At 43.4% G+C, this 25,583-nt stretch overlaps 1 protein-coding gene across 7 annotated transcripts in view; it reads left to right on the forward strand.

Moving 5' to 3' along the window:
• Nucleotides 1-24,499, forward strand: part of PARD3 (par-3 family cell polarity regulator) — a 1,362,300-nt gene extending 1,337,801 nt beyond the window's left edge. For all 7 annotated transcript variants that reach the window (XM_078663327.1, XM_078663329.1, XM_078663332.1 and 4 more), the window contains 2 exons: nucleotides 6,998-7,125; nucleotides 22,447-24,499. In XM_078663327.1, the coding sequence (XP_078519453.1) occupies nucleotides 6,998-7,125; nucleotides 22,447-22,837 (519 nt within the window). In that variant the 3' untranslated portion in view covers nucleotides 22,838-24,499. The remainder of the gene's footprint in view (nucleotides 1-6,997; nucleotides 7,126-22,446) is intronic.
• Nucleotides 24,500-25,583: the final 1,084 nt, after the last annotated feature.

Raw genomic sequence — 25,583 nt, forward strand, 5'->3', positions numbered from 1 at the left:
GTATACACAGACTTGCGGAGGGGGGGGCGCGCTGGATGTTGGAATAGTATAATTTACTATTCCAACTCCGGTCTGTGCGGACAATAGGGAAGGTGTTGGATTTTAAATCAAACACCCCCCCCCCCTCCGCAAGTCGTTGTTCCGACTTTTGGAGTAATGGTATGCGGAATCACAACGAGGTTGTTGTAACGACCGCGTTGTGATTCCCTGCGGGGAAAAAGATTTGTGGTAAACGTTGTTTACCGCCAGGGCCACACTGGGAACCCAAAGCAGCCCTGGCAATTCTGTAGTACCAGCCCTAGTTGGTGGGAGAGGGGTGCACGTGTGAATCACTGCTGCTTTTGTTACTGGGGTCCGATATTGCAGCACCGGTGCAAAACTAGTCCCCACCCTTCCAGCCTCCCGGGAAAAAGCCTGATGCCTGCTACGAGGTGAAACCAAGACAAGGCCCTTGGTATTTAGAAGTGCTGCCATTCGGCAGTGCCGACAATGAGCTCCTAAGAAAAGCTTTGGACCCAGTACTTATTTTTCTTTCAAAGTAATCAGTAGCAAGGAAATATGCTATTTTGATTCCAAAAGTGGTTATTTAGTTAAAGATTTATCACAACCATGAGAAGATTTCTGGGGTGGTTGTTCAGATTTTTTATGTGGCTATCTGAACTACACAGCGCTCACACATCGGGCAGGGAGAAAGCAGGTAGTCTTCAAATTCTTCATCAAAGGGTGTGTTGTTGTGGAACAGGAGGCCTGGTTCCACAAAACATACTATTGAAGAGATAACTTTTCTATTTCCATGTTAGATTTGTTTGATATATTTCTCTTTGGAACAGACAATCAAATTGAGTCACAGATTCAGCATCACATCCTTCAGAGATGGGCAAATAAAGTCCCATTAAATGCGGTGTTATTAAATTGGTAATGGTACCACCTCTGAGTGCTTGGAAGTGGTAGAAGTGCGATCTCACACTCTATATGAAAAAACGTATTATTGTAAAAAGCATCGATTATTGTCCATGGTGTGTGTAGGTCTTGATTAGTCAATTCATTATCTGTAGTGTGGCAGGGGAGCGCTCTCCTGGCATTAGACTTAGGGTCGAATACCGTGAGATTCAATGTGGCCTGCTCTCCTGGTGTCTTAAAAAAGGTCGTTAGTGTGCAGTTCCTCCAGATGTCTGATTCCGAAATGTAAAGGGGTTTGGGACGAGTGTTTTGCAAGTGAAAAAAGTGTCTCTTCTTGAGCAGGGTCTAGAACAGCCAAATAAAAATGATTAAAAATCCACTAACACCCCACCCTCTGTAGAAATAATTAAGCAGAAACAAGCTACCAAGGGTGTACTATGGATTGGTAGGCATGTGGGAACAATTTTCTTCATGCATTAATGCAAGTGTACAAATGTGTTGGTGCAAGGGTTAATGAGAACATGCAATGCAAGTCCATTTTAGTACCAATGCCATTTGCACGCTCCTGTTAATTCATGCACTAAATCATTTGCCCTTGCGCCCCTTTCCATGACATGGCCCCATCTCTACAGCCGCCGGATTTTTAACTGATCATTATTACAAACAATATTATATGTCAATGTGACAAGTATTTTGTGAAGTGAAACTCAAGTGAGCAAGAGAACACTTGTGGGACGTTTGGAAACCATCTCAGAGGCTACAATTATTTCAGGCCACCCCTTCATTCTCCCAGTAAGGGAGTTGGAAAGTAGCTGAGTGAGGAGTGAATACTAAATCTTGGCTATCACCACATTGCACCCCAGGGAAGAACAAAATTGTCGTGGCTAGAGGTTGCTAAGGCAAGGCAGTGATTTGCCATGAACCCTCCCATGCGCTCCTACCCCAGTGTGATGGAAAACACATAAGAAAAAAAATTCGCCTCCGCTCTTCTATACTTTGGTTGATTCATACGTGGTCCTTGGACACCCAGATGGAAGACTGGTTGTCTTTTTCTCACTTCTTTACGCATAACAATAAATACATTCCTCTCCATCTGTGGCCCCAAATAATAATTAGAGCATTTCAATATGCCCATTCCACAGGTCCTTGAGAGACCCCACTGTTTGCCGTGCCAAGCATCAAGATCTTTATCCAGTATTGGGGCATCTTTCATAGATACACATGCCTGAATCATTGCCCGTCGCCGAGATGGGAGTCTCACGGTAAAATACAAAAGCAGTGCCATAATTAATAAATAGGCCAAAAAAGGCCAAAGGCTATATCTTAGCAGCCTGTCTACGTCCCTACAGGAAAAGGATTAAAAGTCAGTTCCAACCAATCAGCTAGAACACTCCCAACAGAAGCAGTTCTCCTCAGATTTTCACTGCACGTCGTGTGGAAGGGAGTGTCCCTGAGTGCTACTCAGTTTTCTTCTCTTCAGCTCTTCAAGCAAGCATGTCTGACAAGAAGGGCCTCTTTCGCTCCTGCAGGACCTGTGGGAAGAAGAGGGTCCATGTTGATGATCTTCATAAAGATTGCCTTAATTGCCTCTACCCCTCGTCTTCACCTATTGTGCAAATAAGTCTTGATCATGCTCCTCAAGGAAGCGATTGAAGAAGTACCGCCCCGCAGAGAGGATCAGGTTTCTACTCTCGTTTTCTCCTAATCAAAAAGAAGCCAGGAAAATGGCGACCAACCCTGCATCGCTGCAATCTTCTCAAAAAACAAACTTTCCGGATGGTAAGACTTTCCGATATTCTGGGGTGCTTAAACGAAGGGAATTTCATGACTTCTCTGGACATGGAAGACACATATTTTCATATCCCTATCCATCCAAAAAAAACCTTGAAAATATCTGCGATTCACAGTGGCTGGCACCCACTATCAATTCAAGGTGCTCCCATTTGGCCTAAAATCAGTGCCACGGATTTTCACCAAGTGCTTAGCATCGGTAGCAGTGACTTTACGATCCCGGGGGATCCAAGTTTTCTCTTATCTCGATGATTGGCTGCTCAAAGCTCCGTCGAAGCAAGAAGCCAAGGCTGCTACAACAATTTTTCTCCATCTGTTCAATTCACTTGGGCTCACTCTAAACAAGGGCAAATCAAATTTGATTCCAACTCAGAACATTCGATTCCTCGGAGCATCCCTGGACACCGTCCAGTGCAAAGCATTCTTGTCTCAAGATCGTCAAGTGCGCCGTCAAAAATTAGCGACAACCATTTCAAAAAGAGCATCAGTTTCTGTTCGAACATTCAAATCGCTCCTAAGAATGTGCTCCTCAGTGATCAACTTGATCCCTATAGCTCGGCTCAAAATGAGACCTCTTCAAGAGGAATTGCAGAAACAATGGCAACAGACATTGGGCTCTTTCGAGGATGTTATCCAAATTACCGCACGTATGGTGGACGCACTCCGTTGGTGGTCTCAAACAACAAATCTTGCTCAAGGTCTCTTCGTATTGAAGACAGACGCTGCCATGGAAGGATGAGGAGGTCATCTGCACAATTTACAGAACTAGGGAAGATGGTCTCAGATACAGAAACAGCGGCACATCAAGAGTCTGGAGCATCAGGCCATATTCTTGTCTCTTCAGGCTTTCTTTCCAAGGATAGGCGGTTCCTCAGTGCTGGTCTATACCGACAATATGACCAGCATGTACTACATAAACAAACAGGGAGGATCAAGGTTCATAACACTTTCCCAGGATGCACAAGCATTGTGACAATGGGCAATGCTTCACGGATAACCTTGATGGCCGAGCATGTCAAGGGTCTACACAATAAACTGGCAGACTCACTAAGCAGATCTCTATCCGGCTGCCAAGTGTGGGAGTTGGAACAAACTCAGGTAAACAAGATCTTTCAGACATGGGGCAAACCAGCTCTAGATCTGTTTGCATCACAGGAGAACAAAAAATGCCGATATTGCACCAGCAGGTTCCCTCAACCGGGGTCAAGGGGAAAAGCCCTTTCAAGAAGATGGTCCGGGATCTATGCCTACGCTTTTCCCCCATTCCATTGATCCCCAGAGTGCTCAAAAATTCAAACTGGAAGGCTGCTGCCTAATTCTGATTGCACCCCGTTGCCCCAGACAGTATTGGTTCCAGGAGCTTCTTCTAGTATCACAAGACAAACCCATTCACCTGCATCCAACACCAGCCAAATACTGGATCAAGCTTGTTTTCTTGAGTCCCATTCAATGCAGGAATCATGAGTTGTTTTGTTTATGCCAAATCATATTGAAATTCTATCTGTATTAACAGGGCAATCTACAGAGTCTAGATCAACTGATTACAGTTTAAGAACATAAAAAGAGAAAAGAAAAACAGCATTGTCTGTCCCAGATATTACTAAAAAGTCAGTAGTTAAATTTGTCATACATGTTGTACCTTCTCTTCTAAAAAAAGAGTACTCTTAACAGAAAAATATAATTCAGCTATCCTGGTATCTTGGGTTGGCCATATAAAGTGAAGGGATGTTCCCACCTTTTGTGACCACTCAACAGAATATATGTTTGCATCTGAAAAAGAACCACAGAACCAGCCTTGAGAGGTAGGCCACGCCAACATTAATTCTATAATCTCTGCAATTCATAGCCATACTGGGAAGGACTGTTCCTGCGTATGGTAAGAACGTATGTTATATTAGAAAATGTGATGTGGTCATAAAATAGATTTTAGTGATATATTTCAGCGTTGCAGTTCCTCAACAACTTTGTGTTCATTGGGGTCAAGGTCTTTGACTTGCACTGATCAGGCATAACTTCGCAGTGCTTAATTTGAGCCAGTGGTTTCCGGTGCTTGGAACCTGCACTTATTTATCAGCACTGGAACTTGCCAGACATGCTGCCACAAGGTGGCACTGTTTGGCTGATTTAGAGAAGACCATAACAGTTAATTATTAATTCAATATCCATTAAAAATTACTATTACCTGCCGCCCAAGCCACTCTTTTAGCTTTGGAGCCCTGAAATGGTCCGAATTGTCACACTTGAAGGAGTGTGGTAGTTAATAGTTGTGTTGTTACTATCATTGGCAGCATGGCAGGGGCAGGCTGCAGTGCCCTCCTGGTGAGATTCCTGACACTTTAAGTGCCCTCTTTCCTTCATAGGAGCAGAGCATAAGTGTATGCGCGCAGGAACACACAATTCACAAACATTGTGACTTTCAAGAGTGGTCTGTTAGAATAATTTTTCTGTTTATTGGCATATTGTTTGGTGTCTAGAAAAACTGGCCCTTTGAGTTGGAATAGCTTTCAAAACCTGTATTCTCTGCAGAAACACACTAGGATGTACCTACATTTAACTTTTTGTTTTCATCATTGGAAGTTGTTGATATGATTAATAGCCACATCTAATGATATACAGCCGTTTTTCTAACCACAGATAATGCATTTTTAATTAAATTGTCTGCTGCATTTTGTAGGACATGCTGATTTATACCTTGCAGCTTTAGACCTTGGCAATGAAACGCATTAGTCACAGAATCAGTTCATACACTGTTCCTTCTTTAATGTTTTAAAGTGAGAGTGGCATATAGGCTTCATAATAAGGAGTTAGAACACAATTTATAGTTTGTCATCAAACAGTGCAGGTTAAGTATGTGAACACGTTTCCTTGATAAAAATTGATTATTTATGTTTCATATTTTGTCTTAGATATGATATCCGATCCTCTCCTACTCAGAAAATTTATACTTATAAGGCTTGTCTGTGTGTTTCTAACTTCTTTCCAACTCCAGATTTCCGCTACAACCTTTGTTACTGACGTTTTATAGACTTATAGATGTCTTTGTGCCACCCCGCTCATGCCCACCCCAGCGCCAGTTTGCCCCCTCTGCCTGTCAACCTCTAGCCTCATGGGCAGTCTATACCCAGGTTGTGTCCCGCATCCCTGTTGACCTCCCATTCCCCAGAGCTACCTTCCATTGTTCCAGTGACGGGCGACACAATGATGAGGTGCTGGAGGGGGCATGGGGGAGCGCGAGAAGGGTTTAATAATTTACAAAAAATAAAAACACTTACCTGGAGGTGCCGGCCGCCTCCTGCATCTTCCTTGTCCCAGCAGGGACTGGGGCAGCATCAGAATCCCTATGCAATCCCCACTCTTCTGTCATGCTATGAGAGCAGCACGGGGATTGGCCTGAGCAGGCTGAAAGGAGGCTCCGCTCAGGACAGGGAGCCTGTGCTGTTTCTCCAGCCCAGATGTTCAATACAGCTCGGTTGGAGAAACCTAAGTGCCCATGTGTGGCTGGCCAGCCTGAGACAGCCGGACAAACACACATGCGCACTTAGAAGTGCACATAACACTCCTCCTCCCCTCTCCCATGCCCCGCCCCTCCTTCTTGCAGCGCTGACTCCGAGCTGGAAAATGAAAAATAAAACAATGATAGAGCATCATTTTATTTTTCACTTGCTGGCTCCGAACCAGTGGGGCGACGCGCATCCGCCATTGTGGAACAGCCGCCCCTGCACGGTTCCCCCTTTCCCTTGTCCTGTGTGCTGTTTCGCTTATGCTCATTGGGTCTCCTTGCCATCTGGTGCCACCTTTGTACCTGTTCAGTGGTTATTTTTGTCTGCACAAATTGTTGACGAAATAATTACAGAAAGGACATTTTGAGTACACTGATGTCCTCTGAATGTCAGAGTATCTAGCATTGGACACCGAAGGGGACTAGTTTTTTAAAATGTTTTTTTGTGCAAATATTCTAATATCAATGCGGGAGTAAGACAGCTAGAAACAGAAATCAGGTGTTTGATCTGAAAATAAACCCTGACATTATATGTGAATCTATATATGTTCTACACAAGATCCACGGAAGCACTGACATTAACACTAATACCAGTCAGTTAAACATAATATCTATCAAGCAGATCTCCATCAGGACGGGAGTAATACGTGCAATAGAGTTACACAGCCACTTGTGAATTAACAATTAAAGGACCTAACATTCCTCAAAATGCTGTTTTGGTCTTTACTTAAACGCACCTGTTTTTTGTTTGTGGCCATCAGTTGTGCTTGTTTTCATACCGTTAATACACTGTGTTTTATCTTGCAGCCAAATTCCAGCAGCTACACCCAGAGTGGCAGGCACTCGGTGTCTGTAGAGGTGCAGGCGCAGCGAGAGAGGCAAGAAGACCGGGAGAGCTTCCAGCAGGCACAGCGGCAGTACAGTTCACTGCCCAGGTAAAGCGCTATTGCCTGTGTGTCAGATGCGCCCAGAAGTAGGTCCCTTCCAAGCTTTTGTGGCCCCTCGGTATTGTATTGGCCTTTAAATAGCGCTTACTATCCCTAGTGAGGTGTTGAAGCGCTTCATGCCAGAAACACGCACAACTGCTTAACTCCCTTACACTTAATTTCCATCTCTTGATCTCTGAAACTCTATTTGAATGAATGAACAGATGAATGAACTACATTGAAGTGCATCTCGCAGTGCTGCTCGCTGAATCACCACAAGGCCCTTCTTTTACTAGTGCGTGTACTGTCTTTGATTTACGGTTGCATGCTCTGCTTTCACCATTGTTTTCAGTTGCAATAACTCAATGGCCAAAGCTGGTCACGTGCACCACGTATGCCAAGCAAGAACCTTCTTCCTAGGCACAGGGACGAGTTGCCATTTTATATATATTTCTCTGGCGCTGCTGTACCTAAAATTAGGTTGAGAAATAACTGGCTGCACGTTTAATAGGTGCCTGGAGGTTTATCCGATGGAAAAGAGATAGTTCAAACTGATAGGCTGGTAGAAGATTTTAGTGACAAGTGATGAAAGAATGTAATTTTAGCTCAAGCAAAGCCAGAACAGGTGTGTTTTCAACATTTTCCTGAAAAAGAGGTGGTCTTATCCGGTCTTCTTTTACAGAAAGAGCGGATCTCCAGGTGACAGCCACAACTGAGGGCCTGTAATTCTTACAATCATCTGTGCTTCATGAAAACCTCCCTGAGAAGACGGGGTACTTGGCTTTTGTGGGTGCAATTGTATAGTGACACCCTGGCCCTCAATCAAGTTATTGCTTTGGGGAAATTACTAAAAAGGCCGAAAGTCCACCTCCACTCTCAGCAGAATAGCTGGTTTACTGAATTCTGGCCTCATGGGTGGGGCTTTTCACTAGGCCTGGGTGGTAAATTCCCTTCCGCTCGCGGAATTTGGCTAATTTCACGTTCCGTGGAGAACGCGAATTTGCCCAAAATTCTACGTTTCGCGGCTTTGTGGAATTTTTTGCTTGTTCGCGTTCTCAAAATGCGTGTTCGCAAGATATTTCTCCCCGAGCACGCAAACAGCAATTGCGAACAGGAAAAAAGCATTGCGAACAAGCAATTCCGCATGTTCGTGGAATTTTTGCGTGTTTGCGGAGATTTTTACCTTTTCGTGGAATTTTGCGTAGCGCGACTACGCACATTCTGCCCACCCCTACTTTTCACACAGTAGATGGATCAGCTGCACAGTGGTTCCCTTTGAAGTGAACGTCAGCCCTACAGATACACATATACTGTTCTAAGAAGCCAGGCTGCAGAACTCTGGTGTCTGACTTTGGCACTGTTCATCAGCGCTATAATAGGACGCCTAGTTTTATAACAGACAATTCTGTGCGCGCGCGCGTGTGTGTGTGGGTGCGTTTATTGAGAAAGGAGGAAGACAAAGAAATGAAAACCATATTGACTGCAGGGTGGGTAAACACGGCGGGGTCAGACCCTTAAGCAATTTCCTACTGCCCTTTTCCCCCCCCTAAGTGTTTGGATCATTATCTTTTAAGTTGTGACAATTACAGAACTTTCTTCTGCACCTTTGGATATGGACTTGAAAAATAATGGTAACTATAAGGCAAACAATTTAGAGGTCAACTTTAAAGTCAGTGCCATGAAACAAACCACATGGTTGGAGCTTAGTGAGCCTTTGTACTTCAAAAAAACTCCTGGCGAAAAGGTACTAAACAACACTATAATGATAAACAAAATAGTGCCCGAGTTAATCGGTCATCTACAATTACAGAGTGCTAATTGTGCTTGATTGTATCATTTCTTTGCTCTTATTTTTTAAGTTGGCAACAGTATTAAGTCTTGACAGAAAGGGCAAGTAGGGGTGAAGGACTGAGGGAAAGATGAGCCATTCAAGGGCCTTGTAAGATGTGATGGTTTTCTGGCTTTCTTTTATCACTTTGGGTACCTTATGAGTCATAAAGCTGGGGTGTCTTTCCTGCACTTTTAGTCTATTCAATTGGGATCTAGTCTTTTCTTCCACCATCCACAATCTTTCTTTATTTCTGATGTATATATTTTAGTTCCATCTCAAGATATTAGGCCTTTCTTTTTTAGTGTTTCTTGTGTGTGGGAGGTATGAAAGCGTTTTAATTTAGGATAAACAGTATTATTTTTTGGAGGTGTTTTGGAGGGGGAGAGTCTGTTGTATAGGTGGCCCTCCATGCAAATGTGTGAACTATTTACTCACCCACAAAGTTTTACTGGTTTGCAAATGATGTGCACGAAATTGAAACTGGAACCCCCTTTTAGAACAGGGTAATATTCAGCCGAGCTGGGACAATCGCTTCTGTTTTTGTAGTTGCAAAAAAAAAAACCTTTTCTGGTCTTGAAAATAGTTTGCATTTTAAATCATAAGGAAAGTTAAAATGTTTTTTTTTCTGATTGGTATTAAAGCTATAACGCAAGAGGGAAGGGCTTTAAAAGTAGAATGCTTGATGTCCCATACTCTTATTGATTCATTACGGTTCTTCTAGGGTGTTGCACCAAGGGGCTTCGCAATTCTTACTGTTCTGAGCTCTGAAGATAGACTATTGTTACTCCAGGATGATCAGCCAAACTGAAAGGTCTTTTCTGAATCCTAAATGTTTTTGCAATGAAGTTAAATATTTGTGGCGCATTCAAATACTTTATGATAACATGGACTGTAAAACACAGACCTCTAATGAAACAGCGGGAATGAAGGTAGTGCATGGTGGGGTGTCATTGGGACCCCTTTTCAACTGGAATATGCAGAGAACTGTCAATCATTATGAAGTGGCCCTGCGAGTTGTCCACTGCTCCCCCATTATATCTGCCCTGTTCTAGCCAACAGGGGTTATGGGGCCTACTTGAAGTAGTTAGTTTAGACCCCAAGCCACTGTTGCTTACACCAGTGTGTATATGATCTTCACCTGTTGCGGTTGGCTCCATGAACAAAAGTCTGAATGTTTTACAAAATTCTTTTGTGAAGTGGCATGCTAGTGCTGTGCGCAGAGTAACCACTCTACCTGCCAGGTGTTATATAAAGAGATTTTAGGGATGCACTTATATCTCTGCTGGACAGCAGTTGTAGACTGTTCATAGTTTTTGTGAGATTCTGACAATGTGATAGGTGCAATACTTATCAGTTTGGGACAGAAAAGTCTGTCAAACTGTAATGTACTTCTAACCCTGCCTTGAGTGATCCTGCTCCGTTGATAGGTGGATCCTTGGTAAAAATTTTTGGTCATGATTGAGAACGTATTATACGTGTACACCATGACCTAGGCCTGTCAACTGGATTGCAGTCTTGCTAAGACCGGGATGGGTCCCCAAAGCCCGACCCACGAGTGGTGGAAGGCTACTGCCTTCACTGGAAGTTAAGTAGCAGGAGCGCAGTGGTGGCAGTATACTGTTGTAAGTTTCGTGCTAAGTAGAGTGAACAGACCTTTTTCCCTGTATTACAGGAGTGGTGCCTTCTGGCACACTCTGGTAAAGTTCCGTGCTCTGTGCATAACTCACCCTTTGTCTGCATTGGGTTGTATGCAGTGCCAAATAAGGTGCGTCGGGCGTGAGCATGGTGGGATGCATGTGTGCCTATGAAGTGGTAGAGTACATAAGAGTTAGATTACGTAGTTCCGTTTTCGATCTGGGATGCATGTGCCTGCAAAGGGTACATTACACGGGAGCCGGCACATGTGTATTTGTGTGTGTGCACAGAGATGTATGTTTGCTTGTGAAGAGCACAATACATGGAAGTCTCTGGGCTCCGTTTTAGAAGAACCAGGGCTAGCTGGAACAACGTATGAAGGTAGAGGATTCACCCCCGACAGATTTGTGGAGTGATGCATTTTTGAGACCTGGGTGGAACACACACTGGTGGAAGGAAGAGCCAGGCTCTTAGTGCACTTCAAAAGGGCGCTTTGATTCTAAGAGGTCACTGGTCAAAGAGTCTTGGACCTATGCCAGGAAGGAGAAGCATAAACAGTAGGGCTGGTGGCTTTTGGTAATATTTGGATGCACATAACACTGAGGTTGGCGTCCAGATGTGAACCTTGAGGCACTCCCATGATGTGTGTGTGGGGCTATCAAATTTGGAGACAGACTGCTTTCTGGAGAAAGAGCACAACAGAGAAATGGACACTTCAAAGTGGGCAATCCCCAGAACATGAACTTCAAAGAACATTTGTGTCTGCAAATTGATTATAAAAAGGGGAGCCTGAGACTCCCAAATTGTCAAACTGAATCTACACATTAGCATGGAGAAGTAATGCATGAGTTCTGCCTGTTTGGACAAGGACCAGTCTCCCTGCTTAATGAGAGGACATCACCCGGCATGTTTCAGCCTAATCCAAGACTTGATGACACTGTGAAAAATGGGAGATTGCCTTGAGGAAGCCAGGTGTAATAGGGTTTCTGTCTGGTGGATCACTGGAGAAGTGAGAGAGATTCAGGGCTACATCAGAATGCAGCATAAATCAGGCCGTCTCCCCATGTGCATTGTTCATGACCACGTATACCAGGTGAGGCCTATGGTGAAGATTTAGGGCTGTCGCTCTGGTGGTGCATTATGATAAAGTGGGCCGCCGCACTACACAGCGTTGTGATCCGAAGCGGGACACCATCTTAAGTGACTGTTCATGACCAGCATATACCAGGTGGGGTCCACAGTGAGTCTTGAGGGCTGTCACCCTGGTGCAGTTGTTTGATAATGAGAGACCTCTTGCTCTGGTCATTGTTGTGGCCCACAGGGAGATGTTGCCTTAAGAGTGTAGGAAGCAACCCCATATCTCAGGGGATGGAAGGAAGAGTGGGCTGTAAACCACAAACCAAGTGCAAACTATAAACTCGGAGCTGCCACATCCTCATCATGCAAATGTAAGGAGCACCCAGAGTCTGGCATCAGATCCCAAGGGTACTTACCACAACAATGGCGGAGTGTTGCAGCGGTCCAGACCCCGTGCTGGACGCGAAGAGACTGCTGCTCCACCCCAGCACTTGCCACTGTCGACCTCCACATCGGACCACTGAACGTTCTCCATCTTTCTCCAGCTTTTACGGGTAATACCAAACCTTAAGTCGCAGACCTCCTGCGTGGGGGCAACTGCTCTGATTGTAGCACCTGGGGCGCTGGGACACTATGACTTCACGTAGTCATTGTGGGACTTCTAAGACTCGTATTCACTAGTGGAACCTAGTTTGACTGTTACCTCAAATTATTGGTGAATAACCCAGTCCATAGTTAGAGCGTGATGCTGGTGCCCCTGGGGACCATGCTAGAATACAGACCCTATGAAGAGTGTTATTATTTAGTATGTACCGTATTTCTCTGTGTGTGTATATAAATACTACTTTTTATAAAAGCAAGTATTTGGCTGGACATTCCGTTATTTTGTTTGCTGAACATACGTAGAGTTGTGACCATGTGTTTGCCGTACTTCTGCCTCCTCCCAGAGAATCCTTGGACTGCTCAATTCAGCTACCGCTGAAAGTCAAGTGCGGAAGAGGTACTTGCCTTAGTTGCTCAGAGCCCTTACTAGGAGTAAAAGGCTTCAACCACCACAATTTTACCCAATAGCTTCTTCTTGTCCCCTGGCCATCTGAAAGGGGTTCTGACACAAGGGTTGCGAACAATAAGCACTGTGGAGCAGCCACTGTGTATTAGGAAATGGAGGATTCTGATTCAGCTAGAACCTAGTTTGTTGCACCACAAACTTTGTACGGGTCATAGTTAGGAGGTAAGAAGTGGCTCTGAGGATTTCTGATGATTCAACCATACTTGCCACTGGCATATAGATGGAGGTCAAGCAAATCAAATTGATAAGGTATTTTGAATGACTGTGTTCAAGGACTTGATGTTTTACACATTTAGTCAGTTTGTTAAAAGCGTTAAGTTGTTAGTTATGTTTTCTAGATCATCCCCAGGACACGGCCCAGTATTTGGTTAGGACTTTGTCAATGTGCAAAACCGAGACAGAAAACCAGTTAGACTGCAAAAATCATACAACCAATTGAGTTGATATGTGTTTCAGGTAATGACAAATCATTTTTGAAGTCACAGTAATAGTTAGTTGAACTGAAACCCTCTTTAATGAAAGAAGAGCAAACTAAAAACACTAGGAAACTATGGGTATAATTTAGTAGTTAATTTATGAAATTCAAAGCCCTATACTAGTGCACACAATATGAATTATTACTACAATAAATATAGGCAGAGTATTAACTGGTGCGTTTACCAAAAGTGTGAACAAATAACACTTCAACTTATTTGCTGTAATACTTTATAACAATCCCACCCTGATTCTTTTATTCGCCAAGCTAATCTTACCACTAAAAGCAAAACCTAATTTTAGTTACAGAGATGGTTCACACTCGCATACCTGTTTAAACATTATGGCTTTATGTTCTGTATAATAGCAGAGGTTGTTATTTTCATCTTGTGCTGGAGCAACAAGTGAAGATTGAATGACTTCAATCAATCATAGCATTTGTAAAGCGCACTACATACCCGCGAGGGTCTCAAGGCGCTGTAGGGGACACTGCTACTGCTCGAAGAGCCAGGACTTGAGGAGTCTTCTGAAGGTTAGGAGGTCTTCGGTCTGCCCTAGGCGAATGGGGAGGGTGTTCCACATCTTGGCGGCGAGGTGGGAGAATGATCTGCCGCCGGCGATCGCTCTTCGGATGCGGGGACAGTGGCGAGGGCGCGGTCTGCAGAGCGGAGCTAGCGGGATGGGGAGTAGAGGCTGAGTCAGCTGTTGAGGTACGCTGGTCCGGTGTCGTGGAGTGCCTTGTGTGCGTGGGTGAGGAGCTTGAAGGTTATGAAGTTGAAGTTAAGAGTTTTGTATAGCGCTCGATCACCGTGCGGTTTCTTGGCGCTGAGGACGGAAGGGCCCCGGGGAGGCAGAGGAGGTCACTTAAGGTGAAAAGGCACGGGAGAAGAGGAAGGTTTTGAGAGCTTTACGAAAGTCAAGATAGATAGGAATAGCCCTGATAGAAAAAGGAAGGGCATTCCAGAAGTGGGGGGGGTCAGGGTGGAGAACCTCATGCCTCCGAGGTTTTTTCGCCTGAAGCGAGGAACACATAAGAGAAGCTGGGAGGAGGAACGCAGATCTCTGTTGGGGACATAAGCTTTAATTTTGGAATTGAAAAAAGGCTGGCGCAGTGCCGGCCAGGGCCAGAAAAATCGTGCAGCCCATCTTGAATAAAGATAGTTCAAGGATGGGCAGCCAGTGGAGAGTTTTTAACAACGGAGTGACATGGTGGAATTTAGGGAATCTGTAAATCAGACGGGCAGCCTGGTTTTGAATTAGTTGTAGGCGCCGAAGTTCGCATACTGGAACACCTACATACAAGCCATTGCCATAATCGAGGCGTGACATGATCATGGCAAGGAGAATAAGTTTGAGAGCTGTAAAAGAGAAGACACGGGAAATTTTGCGTATGTTTCGGAGAGTCAGGAAGCATGATGAGACCACAGTGCTAATCTGGGGGCGCATTGTGAGGTCCTTGCTGACTTTGATTCCCAGGGTTTTTACAGAAGCAGAGGGCAGAGGGGGAGGACCAAGGGAGAGAGGCCAGAAAGCAGAGGTCCAGGGGCTGGGAGAGCCGCCCGTAAGTACCAGCTCGGTCTTATCGGGATTTAGCTTTAGATGGTTGCCATTCATCCAGTCGCTGATGAAAGTCATAATAGTTTGAAAGTTGAGAATTGAGGCTGATAGAGAGGAGAGATTAAAGATGATCTGGAGGTCATCGGCATAATTGAATACCGTGACCTACATTTTTTCCAGAGCAGATATGAGGGGGAGGATGTAAAGGTTAAAGAGAAGAGGGGAGAGAGAGAGAGGAGCCCTGGGGGACCCCGCAAAGGACAGAGCGTGTGGGAGCAGAAAAGCCCGCCAGCTGAACGGCCAGTGTGCGGTTCCCTAGAAAAGAGGTGAGCAAGGCCAAAGCGGGTCCCCGGATGCCGGTGCCTTCGACACGGTCGAGAAGGATGGAGTGATCGACCGTGTCAAATCGAGGAGGACCAGAGCCTGAGGGGAGTTGATATCAGCACTCCCTCCGAGCTCATCCAGGACGGAAAGGACAACAGATTCCGTAGAGTGTGATGGGCGAAAGCCTGCCTGGTGAAGACCCAGGAAGTGGCTCTCCTCAATAAAAGCACTGAGGCATGTGGTAACGTGGCTCTCCAGAATCTTTCTGCAATGTAAGGATCTATCCTGCACTCCTTATGTTAATACCAATTTTATCAATTATAATGGAGACTAAATAGTCTTTGTTGGGAGCTTCCCAGTGGTCAGTTGAGCCCACAACTGGAAGAACTCATCAGAGAACTCAATGACTGCAACCCAAGAATACAATTCACTTCTAACATCCAGGAACAACGAATACAATTTTTGGACATTGAAATACATAAATCCCCTGATGGTATCTTGACTAGAGTCCATCGGAAACCTACGGATGTAAACAACGCTTTACATTACACAAGTGCCCACCCGAAAAATCTAAAAGACCATTTACCTACCTCACAACTGATAAGGATCAAACGAATATCTTCAGATGACATTAATTGCAAAATGATGATTGAAGAACAAGTCGAAAAGTACATTGCTCGAGGCTACCCGACAGAAATATTGGAAAAGGCAACGCAAAAAGTATCCACATTGGACAGACATACTTTGCTAAAAAAAGGGAGAAATCTGCAAATGATCGCATAGTATTTGTAATGAAGCATTCTACACTATCGCAAAGGATTAAACAGATTCTCAGAAAGCGATGGGAGATGATAGCGAATGAACCTGATTTCGCTAACTTATTCAAGACCTTTCCAATCATAGCACACACAAGAGCTAAAAACATTAGAGAAATACTGAAGAACCCTCAACATCACCCGAAAGCACAGTATAAAGGCATGAGGAAATGTTTTAATTGTGGCCAATGCAACAACACGATTGTCAGCAAAGAATTCAAGCATCCTCATACTGGTAAAGCGATCCATTTGAAACACAGTGGAGATTGCAATACAACTGGAGTGATTTATGCCATACTATGTCCATGTGGACTCACCTATGTGGGAAGAACTTCGCGTAAAATTAAAACCCGAATCACTGAGCATAAGAGTACCATACGTAATAAGTCCACAACATCTTGCTTAGCTACACACTGGAATAACTCCAGTCACACAATACCCCAACTGAGATTTACCATCTTAGAAGTGGTTGAGAAACACAAGGGTGTAGATCATAATACAGCCTTGGCACGGAGAGAGACAAGTTGGATAAAAAGGCTAGGAACATTGACACCAGGTGGGCTTAATGACCAGTATGAGATGGTATGTTTCTTATAATGGAATATATCAAGTGAAAATATCTGCTCACTTTGTCATAATGTTCAGTGTTTGCTCTCTGTGATTACTATTGTACAGGATTGACAATCTATCCCCTTTTTTATTAGGTTTTTGCTTTTTACATAGGTGGCAACACGCAATATTATTTATTTCATTTCTAGTCACTCATCTTTGGATTGTTTGCTCCTCACGTTTTTAAAAGTTTTTAGCGTTTCTTTCATGCTTCTATTACTTTCTAACACATGCATTCACAAAACATATTTGGTCTTCGTATTTTACACCACACATAGCCACTCGATATCCACGTTGCTATTAATATTCTAACGTTTATTTTTATTAGTATCGGTCTTGTACACGCATACTCAGGAGGTCTTCTATTTCTACATTGCCCACATGACATGCAGAGTAACGTAGAGTTTTTACGTTACGGTCTAGCATTTAAGGCTACGTCGCCTTAACCGGATGTTTACACCGGAAGCTATTCAGAAGCTAGTGGCCGCGAACTGTTTGGGAAAGAAGGTAGGCGTTTGCCCAGCAATGGCGCTTGTTTAACAACCTCATCAAACCATAGTTTAGGAATCGGGTCTCAACCTTCTTTTCTTGTCCCTTTTAATAGATTGCCTCGTCTGCGGGCTCTGTCAAAACTGGGAAGAGAGTTTTTTGTATTCTGGCGAGCAAGAATTAGTGGTGAGAACATTCACTAGTTCCTTTGTCGGTGATTTAATTCTACCATAAATCGTGATTATAGTTATCATAGTGTTCGCTATATTTTTTGTAGCGGTTGGACTTCACATCGGTTCCATCTACACTCGGTTTAGTACCCGGCCACATAGTAATTGGTAAGATCAGTTTACCCTTTTCCATTGACACTTTTAATGCACGATAGTTACACGTGTTCTTATGGCCCTTCACATTATTTTTCTAGGACCGGTTTCTAACATTACCACATTAAACTTGAGTGTCCATTTTGAGGCCTCTGACAGGTACATTCCCTATAGCTCCCATACATACCTCATGAAGCACGTCTCACATTATCTCTCTTAATCACTAGGGAGTGGTTCATGTCTGTAATACACTTTTTTGTCTCCTTGCACTTCATAATTATTATTTTTGTTGCATGATACACTTAATGGTTGTGAGCACGTATTTTCGGGCTGGGTGCCTCACTTACATTCATCTTTACTTGGTATTGGGCTTGGATTATATATATGCTCTTTATGTTACTTTTTGTGGGAATGATTGTTAATTCTAATGTTATGTTTAAACTGTATAAGCTTTTGCGTTTCGTAAGGGAACCAACAATTTTTATTAACCTTGCAGTGCCTCCCATCGGACTGATGTGCGTGAAATTATCTCATAATTTACATCTACAAGTGTAACTCCCCTGAAGAAGGGTCGATTCGACCCGAAATGCATTGGGAAATGTTGAAATTTTGGTTGTTACGTTTTTTGTGAATGAGAACAATTTGATTACTAAATTGATATTATTTTTTGTATGTAAATATATCTGTTTTCTTGACATGTTATGAATACAACCGAAGTAATGGTTACCAAATAAGCCAATAAATTGGCTCAAATCGAGTCGATTCAAGTATTTATGTTGAATTTATGATTAAATGCTATTAATGTATTAACTTACCTGAAACCTAAGGGACAATAGGTGAGCTCCCGGTTCTCAGACCTAGCTTTTGCTAGGCCTCTACATAGCGTCTCCAGAATCTTTGCCAGGAACGGGAGTAGAGAGATAGGGCGACAGTTGGAAAGAGAGGTGGGATCAGCACCTGGCTTTTTTAGGATAGGAATTACTTTAGATGATTTGAACAGGTCAGGGACAATTCCCTGAGTGAGAGAGTTATTGAGAAGAGTTAATGGGGGCTCAGGACAAGTGGAGAAAATCTCTCTCAAAATGTGGGCAGGGCAGCTGTCAGAGGGAGACCCTGATTTGACCTTCTTGAGCAGAGTGGAAAAAATTTCCTTGGAAATCAGGGTGAATTGGTCTAGCAAAAAAAGAATTAAGCGGCGGTTGGGGACATGAGAAAGAAGGGGAAGGCGGGGGAATATTGAGCTTGATGGTTGCGATTTTCTCAATAAAGTATTCATTAAGGGAGTTGCAGAGGAGTTGTGAGGGAACTGGCTTGGGGGTAGCTCTGTCAGAGGTGGCTAACTCATAAACAATAGTAAACATTTCCTTGGGTTTGTTTGCCGCACGAAGAATCTTGGATGAGAAATGTTCCGATTTTGCATGAAGGATGGCTTTCTTATAGTCCTGAAGGAGAGTAATGTATTGTAGTTTTGATGCAGAGCAATATCTACGCCTCCAATAGCGTTCAGCCTGCCTGAGTGCAAGTTTTTTATCTTTAAGCTCAGTGGTAAACCATCTATTGGCCTCATGGAGGCGACGAGTTCTAACCCGTTTAAGGGGGGCCACTTGATCACAGTTTGCAGAAAGCCAGATATTGATAGCAGCAACCTGAGAGTTGGGGGAGATATCAGCTAGGATGGGGGGTGAAGCTGAGAGGGAAGAACAGAATGTGGCTAGGTCCACATGATTCCAATTGCGTGACCAGGTGTTGCTAGGGAGAGGAAACTTTGTGTCGAGTCCTAGGTCAAGGGAGAAGGAAATAAAAAAGTGGTCGGACCAAGGGCAAGGGGTGACTAGAGGGGAGGAAATAGATAAGTTAGCTGACCATACCTGATCCAGGATGTGGCCGTGAATGTGAGTTGGGAAGTTTATATGTGAGGTATAGTTCAGAGTACAGAACGATTCTGTAAAGTCTTTAGACATATGATCTTCATGGAGGTCGGTAGGCCAGAAATTGAAATCGCCTAGTACCAAGACATAGGAATTGTTAACCACCAGAGTGGCCAACAGTTCCTGTACTGCGGGGATGAAGTGGGGCATAGATTGAGGAGGTCGGTAGAAGAGTGCACATGTGAGTGGGACCACAAAAGAGACGGAGCGGCCAACTAAAAAATCAACAGCAGTGATAGAGGTAAATGACAAGAGCTGGAACTGGAGGTCGGAGCGGGCGATTAGGGCCACTCCGCCTCCAACCTTCCCCTTGGGGCGATCAGGCGTAGGACATAGTATGAGTCAGGGAGAGCCGCTAGGACGTCAGGCAGAGAGTCAGATGAGAACCAGGTTTCGGTAAGAAACAGGATGTCCGGTTTAACCGTATCGAGGAAATTAAAGAGCTCCAGTTGATGTTTAACTGCTGAGCGGGTGTTAAGAAGATAGACTGGTACTGCAGGTGGTGATCAGTGGAGGGGGGGGGCAGGAAAGAGTCTCAGGGATAACGGGTGGCAAGGGGGATTCCGGTAATCTGGATTTCTGGGGGAAAGATTTAGTGGGGTATGGTTGTGATATGCCGAGGTTTCCAATGCGTGTGAGGGTAGGGGCACTGAGCGGCCAGTTGCCCTGAAGTGCCAGAAGTTGTTTGGAGGAGTAATTTAAAAAATGAGCATCGTGGTAGGCCCCAAGCCCCGGTCGGCCGCGGACGGGCGCAGACGGGCTTGCCTTTGGCGCGCCCGCTGCGCGAGCACATGGGCTCTGGATTAAGTAGGTCGGACCTTCAGTGATCGCCGGAAGTGGAAGCAACCCCGGAAGCCCTCCGAGCAATCGGCACACAGCCGTGTCGGACCGGGGCTAGGGGTGAGCAAACAAGGTAAAAAAGCACAGTTGTGACAGGAAAATACAATTTTTAAAAATATAGTCGTTTTAAAAAGAGCGAAGTAGCAAGACCATTCATGCACAGCTAGCGACCACCCACTGGCATGGGTACTAGTCGCGTGCGCTGCGCGTGCGCATGGGCCCTGGAATAAGCAGGTCGGAGCGCGGAGGCTAGAGCGCTGACCTTCAGTGATCGCCTCTTGTTGATGGGGAGCCAGTGTAGGTTTCTCAGGTGGGGTGTGATGTGGCTGTGGTGCGGGATGTCGAGGATCAGGCGTGCGGAGGCGTTCTGGATGCGTTGGAGCCGTTTCAGGAGTTTGGCCGGGCTCCTGCGTAGAGTGCGTTGCCGTAGTCCAGTCTGCTGCTGACGAGGGCCTGGGTGACCGTTCTTCTAGTTGTGGTGGGTATCCACTTGAAGATCCTGCGAATCATGCGGAGGGTGTTGAAGCAGGAGGAGGAGACAGCGTTGACCTGTTTTGTCATGGAGAGTGTGGAGTCGAGGATGACCCTCAGGTTTCGTGTGTGGTCTGTGGGTGTAGGGGTGCTCCTAGTGCCGTTGGCCACCAGACGTCATCCCAGGCTGAGGGGGTGGAACCGAGGATGAGGACCTCTGTCTTGTCCGAGTACAGCTTCAGACGGCTGTTCCTCATCCAGTCATCGACGGCCTTTATTCCTTCGTGGAGGTTGGTTTTGGAGGTGTGGGGGTCCTTGGTGATCGAGAGGATCAACTGTGTGTCGTCAGCGTAGGAGATGATGTTTAGGTTGTACCGTCGGGCGACGTGGGCTAGCGGTGCCATGTATACATTGAACAACATTGGGCTGAGGGATGATCCTTGGGTTATTCCGCATATGGTGGCTTTGGAGCGGAAGGGGGGGGGCGGACACTCTGGGTTCTCCCGGAGAGGAAGGAGGTGGTCCAGTCCGGGGCCTTCTCTTGGATTCTGGCGTCGTGCCTTCACGTTAGCCTTCAACCAAAGTGGGTAGTGCTAAGTTCCTCTCTTAAAGCTTATATAGCATTATGTAGTCGTTGTTTAATTTAACAATGGTATAAACAACCAGGAGAAAGTGGCCTAGTGTCATTTTACTTATTTTCAATCTGCAAGACTGTTTTCTTTTGAACAACAACAATAAACGAGACACATAGTTATCAGCTTTCCATTAAAATTTCTTCACAAATCAATAATCAATATGTTTATATAGTGCAGTCCGGTTAGACTAAACCCTGTGACTATATTCTAGTACACTTGCTTGTCACGTTGCAAAGACAGATTACATAAAACAAATATTCATTCCACATTAATAACAAGTTTTCTCTTTTAAACGTTTAACAGTTGTAAGCTAAAAGTTGGATAACTGGAAGAGAAAAAACGAAACGGTCATAACACAGTGCTTGTGGTACAAATATTATGGGGGCATGAAATATGTTTCTTGTGCACATCTCTAGATCCAAACATATTAAATCAGAGCAACAGGCTTCACATTTCTTCAATAGAAGACATTTTGAATTAAAAAATGAAGTTATATGTGCTGATCCAGCCAAGCACACATTCCTGAGAGAAACACCATGGTTTCCACACTGAAAGCACGAGTAAAGAACAGATAATATTGGTCTCCTTTCACCACAATGTAGTATGTATTTTGAAAATAGATATTTGTTTCTCAGCCAAGAATAATATGAATTGTACTTATTTTAAGATACATTGCTTGTAGAAACATTAAACGTTTGAAAGGAATAAAGGATTTCAAACAATTTATACTCTATAGTTATCTTTGTTTTGTGCACATTGAAAATTTATAAAAGAGGTCAAGTTACCTTCAGTGAATCAAGGGTACTATAGCATGCTGTGAGAAGCCTATTATAGTGCACAAATCCGTATAACAATAGTTGCAGGCTCTCTCCTGTGAATGCCTACCATAGAAGAAACTAATTGTGATTGGCCCACACAGCTTTGTCAGTACAGTCTGTTAAATATTTCATCAACAAGAACTCTAAACTGTAGATAAAATCTTAGTGATTGTTATTTGGTATTGTCGTTATTGCGCGCATGCTGTTGTAGCATCCAAAATCACTTGGTGTCTGACCTTGAATTCTACTAAACTGTATACGTCAGTTTCTTATAAATACTTTATCTTAATAGCATAGGGAAAAACGATATATACAAGAAATATCAGACTATAGGAAAAGACACAAATTTATATTCTTGGGATTGTTTTGAGAGTCTTCAATAGGTAGGGCACTTGAAAAAATTCTAAACTTAATGTCTTGTTTTATGTTTTTCAGGCAAAGCCGAAAGAATGCAAGTTCTATGTCACAAGACTCCTGGGAACAGAACTATTCGCCTGGTGAAGGATTCCAAACAGCAAAAGATAATCCCCGATATTCTAGCTACCAAGGGTCGAGGAATGGCTATATGGGAGGACATGGTTTTAATGCGAGGGTAATGATGGAAGCCCAGGAGCTTCTTCGCCAGGAGCAACGTCGGAAGGAGCAGCAACTTAAAAAAAAGACATCTGAAGGACCAAACAATTATGATTCATACAAGAAAGTTCAAGACCCCAACTGTACACTTCCTAAAGGCCCATTCAGACAAGATGTCCCACCATCACCTTCTCAAGTGGCCCGTTTGAACCGAGTACAGACACCAGAAAAGGGAAGGCCATTTTATTCTTGAGGTCAAAAAAGAAACTGAAAAGTATATATGGCAATACAGAACATTTTCTTATAAAGACTTTGTAGTTTGAATACTTTTTAAATCAAGGGTACTTTGACATAATTGTTGTCGTCAGTTTCAGTGCCTTTAGCAATATGGACAAAGCATTAGGGGTCCTTTGTAAGTCTTTGCCACCTTTTTCAAGTGTTATCCTTTTTACATGGACTTTTTTTTCACTTTTTGACAATCATTTGTAAACTGTGTATCAACATTAAAAACTATATAGTTGCCCACTCTGGCCCCATTTAACAGCCAGTAAGGGCCTTTTATGTTGTACTCTTTTGTACTTTGCAGTGTATAGTTTCATCCACTTTACATACAATACTGTGGGATTAAATTAACTGGGAGTTAAAATTAATCAATACTGCATTTATATTTTTGTAACTGTTTAATGATGTGTTCAGTGGATGAAAATGTCTTATTATTACTAAAGAGTACAGCTTTACGAAATGTTTAAATGAATCATTTAAACTGTTATTGTTTATTTATCCTTTCAAAGTGTGCTCTGGTCTGAACCTTTGAAAATGCCTTGATTCAAACTTAAAAAAATAAAACCTTCGTTTTTTTTCTTTTTTTTTTATTATGTCGGGGCCCTGTTACACTGCCTTTTCATCTCGTTATACAATCATACCAAGCTGGAATAAGAATAGAAAACATTCTGGGTGTAACATATAAGGTGTCTATGTGGAAGTTTTTTGATCTGTAATGGTCATCCTTAAATGTTGAGAATGGCGGGGAGCTTAGGAAAAATGAAGAGTAGGGAAGAAATCATGCACTACCGAAAAAGGACAGTTTATTGCAGTGCATTTCTAGCCTAATGAAAAACACACAAAGAAGATAATTTATCTGCAAATGTTACTATGCCCTAGTATATTTCAACATTAGCAGTAAATAATGTAATCCCAGCAGATTGGAAAGTGGGAGAACTTCAAACAAAGGAAATCGGAGAAACAACTGTATCTTCATTGTCCAGGAAACAGTTGACAGTGTTGTGTAGTGGACCTAACCATATACATCCCCGTGCTGCCTCCTTTGTGTTGTGATGACAATTGGTAGACAGCGTGGGCTCCTAGGAATGATGAGAAAACAGAGCAAAACTGTTACACAAAATCACACCAACACCCAGGAGCAACTTCAGTCAAAAGGTAGCTCGGGTAAGGAGGTTTCTAATAGGCATCTGGGACATCGAGATTGTGGCGGTAGCTGCTACTGCATTTGTTGTGAATAATGCATTTGCTGGGTTGCTGAAGTGCCTGTGAATCCAGACCTAGACGCTCGAGAGTGAAGCTCAGCATTATCATGTATAAAAAAAAACATCATAACGTTATGTACTGCGTGATTTAAACAAATATGCCTATTTTTGTTTACTGGTATATATTATTTTTGTCATTCATTTTTAAAAATATATATATGTGAACCTCCTTCTGCACACATACGTGTCTTTTTAATCCCAAGTTTATTTTTGTTTTTTTTATCAGTGTACTACAGTGTTCAGAAAATGTTGCTAATGTAAGCACAGTAACTTTGGATGACTGGCTCTTACCGCAAAGAGTTTACAAAATGGCGTAGAGCTGCTTTCCCTGTAAATACAAACTTTAGAATAAAAGACTGTTTTCATCCAGAGTTTTGAGTGCTATTCCTCATCATCAAGCCTTTGCAAGGTGGCATTTAAATTGGGTATTTTGCACACGGAGGAATAAAATATGTAATTGTGTTACCAGATAGTGATATAACCAGAGTACCTTTTCCATCAGCAAGCTATACTTTCAGAAGGTGACCTGTGTTGTTTACAAGGGCCCTGCTGTGAGTGTTTTTTTTTTTTAAGCTGGTTTTTTTTACAGTCGCATAATTAGGAATGTGTTATAATTAGGTACGTTGCTGAAACACACAGGTGTTCCGCTTGGAAACTCTCCCGAGCTTCTCGCTTGATCCCTGTCCTTTCATTTTAATGGTCTCATTCACACATCAGACCTTTATCTGACTTGCCGTACGTTTCCAGAGGATTTTCAAAATTAACTTTCACAAGTCAAGAAGTGCGATAATGGGAACGGGCACTTTTGCAGAAGATTGCCTTCCAGCCCGGATAATGACTTATCCAAAAGCCTGAAAGGATGTTAGTGTTTGTGGAGTTGTTCATGATTGGTCAAAGAAGTATGGTACTTCGACTGTCTGACATTGGCCCAAGGTGGCAATGAGCATCCGTTTAGAGGCGGTATAAGGATAACGCTGTGGTTAGGAAACTGTCCAATTTTTGTCACAGTTAATACATTTATGATTATTTTGGGTTCCTCTTGAAACAGATGACGTAATATGCATTGGCTCTTGCAAAATAACCCTACAGAGAGATGGCTCTGGCCACGGAGATAACGGTGTAAGTCATAACATTGGATCACAAGTGTATTCCTCTGTCGCAATGTGCTTTAAAGTAAATGTCCGTTATCAATCATCCTTTATGATTGTGTTGTCATAACTGGGATTGTAAAAAGTCTTTTAGCATATTTACCATAGATAATTGTGAGATTTGACAAGTTTGACACCTTGAATCCTGTAGGTAAAAGCTTTCCCATCATCATTTAATTCATTAATGGTTTATAAACTGTTTTTTAAACCTTGCTGTTGACTGTTAACTGACATTGTTTTTTAATCTCCTATAAGTTTTGAGTGCTGGGCTCTCTTCTGGTTATCCAGTCAGTCCTGAAATATCTTC

The sequence above is a fragment of the Lissotriton helveticus genome, chromosome 10 (assembly GCF_964261635.1).
Source record: "Lissotriton helveticus chromosome 10, aLisHel1.1, whole genome shotgun sequence".
Lineage (NCBI taxonomy): Eukaryota > Metazoa > Chordata > Amphibia > Caudata > Salamandridae > Lissotriton > Lissotriton helveticus.